At 52.9% G+C, this 2,069-nt stretch overlaps 1 protein-coding gene across 1 annotated transcript in view; it reads left to right on the forward strand.

Annotated features, from left to right (window-relative positions):
- Window positions 1-979: 979 nt before the first annotated feature.
- NKX3-2 (NK3 homeobox 2) overlaps window positions 980-2,069 on the forward strand; it is a 3,065-nt gene continuing 1,975 nt past the window's right edge. The window contains exon 1 of the mRNA XM_026068505.1: window positions 980-1,079. Within this exon, the coding sequence (XP_025924290.1) occupies window positions 980-1,079 (100 nt within the window). The remainder of the gene's footprint in view (window positions 1,080-2,069) is intronic.

A 2,069-nucleotide genomic window follows, 5' to 3' on the forward strand; every position in this document is an offset into this window, starting at 1 on the left:
GCCTTACCCCGCCGCTGCTCGCTCTCCTCCCGGCCTCCTCCCCACGCGTTTCCTCCTCCAAACGCTTGTTTTCTGGTCGGGAAGAAGGCGCAGAGATCGCCCCAGGACACGGGGGCGAGTGCGTGTGTGTGGAGAGGAGATTAACACCAAAAAAGAAAGGAAAATACAAACCGGGGTGGCTGCGAGGCAGGCTCGCTAAATTAGCAAAGAAGAATCAGAGCCATTGTAAACTAACCGCAGGTATTTCCAAGAGCTTGGACGCGAAGCCTTGTAAATCAAGGACTTCGTGGGCTGGAAACTGCCTGTGCCTGAGCTTGGAGGGAATCTGCACCAGAAGGAGCTGCTCTTCCTCCTCCTCGCCTCTCCCCGCAGCCCAAAGGAGTCGCCTGGTCTGGCTCCAGCTCGGCGTTTCGGCTGCACCTGAGAAGAGCCCGAGAACCTGCGCGCACGGCGGGTGGCTGCCGCGGCCGGGGCCGGGGCTGCGCGGAGCGCGGCGGCCCCGCCGCCGCTGGCCCCCGCCCCAGGGCGCTCAGCCTCCCGCCGCCGCAGCGCTGACCCCTTCCTCTCTGCCCCGTCTCCATCCACGCATCTTCAGTGACACCCCAAACCTCAGATCGCGGTTGTTCAGCACCCCTTAAAATGCCCGCACAGGGCACCCTTCCTACGCGTCCCACGCGCAGGTTCCCCAGGTGCCTTTTACTCCCCCCCCCCAATCTCTTTTAAAAGAATCCCCTATGGATATTTCCTGAGTGTATCGTTGCACCGAGGTCTCACGTGGCAGAACCGATGGCTACCCGGGGAAACCCCTGGGTGGGAAAAAGGGGATAATAAATGAGCCCAAGGAAGGTTATTAAAACGGGCTGAACTTGCTCAAAAGAATAAGTGCTGTTCTCGTTGAATCAAGCAAAGATGCTCTTCGTCTTCATGCTGCGTATCAGAGCAGGCTTATTTATTTTATTTATTTATTTTTCTGGTAAGAATGATGTTTGAAAACCTTTCTTTCGTGCCAGAGTCGTTGATAATCAATTACCGTGGCTTCGTGGTCGACTGCAAACAGACGCTGATCTCTGCTCGATCAAGTAAGGAAATGTTGAAGGTGGATCCATGCCTCTAAGGCAGCAGGTTAATACCATGTGTATTTGTGTCACAAAGCAAAACCGAGCCTGGGGGCGAAGAAGGTAGCATTTTGATATGCTCTATCTCGTTACGGTGCCTCGTCTCCCCAGCACCAAAAAATCAAGGTCGTAAAGTGCTGGCATTTCATTTTTTATGTACCTGCTTAATACCCTCCCTCGCTGATATTCTTCTGTTATTTCACCAGAATGTCAGAAATGTTTGAAATAAAGAAAAGCACGATGCTTGGGGCACAATGTTGTTTTCGCAATAAGTTGCATTTATACAATTCGCGTGCACGTAATAGTTTCCAAAAGGTTGTTGTTTAGAGCCATTTTCTTTCAGGGAAAGAATCGTTTCGAAAAAACAACAGTCTTTTATCTGGGAGAAGCTGCCACCATAAAACGGACTTTAATAAAAGTCCCACTGGCCGAAGACCGTAACTAAAAGACCATAATTTTTAAACAAATGAAATAGTAAAAAACCCATTTTAGAAGATAGTTGACGATATTTTGAATTACACCTATAAAGCGAGCAGCCAAAAGTTTGAAAGCTTTTCCCCGCAACGTAAAACAGAAGAGCAGGCACAGCCCTAATTCCGGCGCGGTTTTACGGCCCCTGAAAGACTATGAAAGAAATAATTTCACGGGGCTCTTCCTCGAGCAGCACGCATCAAATGCTGGCTAACTCGGAGCATTGTTTACGTTCCCCTGCGAGGTTTCCCGGCTTAACTGGACCCTTTCTAAAGGCTGGGCTGTAGCGCTCGCTCCTCGACCCGGCCGCGGCGCAGGAAGCGGGGAAACACCCTGAAACTATTATCGCTAATTCTCCAGGTGAAAAGCGTCGCTTCTGGCAAAGATCGGCCCCCCGCACCCCCAGAAGGGCGGTCGCCTCGGAGCGGCCCGCGGCGGGACGCGCCCGGAGCGCGGCGGGGCGGCGGCGGCGGCGCGGGGCGC

Source organism: Apteryx rowi, unplaced genomic scaffold (assembly GCF_003343035.1).
Source record: "Apteryx rowi isolate R43461 unplaced genomic scaffold, aptRow1 scaffold_272, whole genome shotgun sequence".
Taxonomy (NCBI): domain Eukaryota; kingdom Metazoa; phylum Chordata; class Aves; order Apterygiformes; family Apterygidae; genus Apteryx; species Apteryx rowi.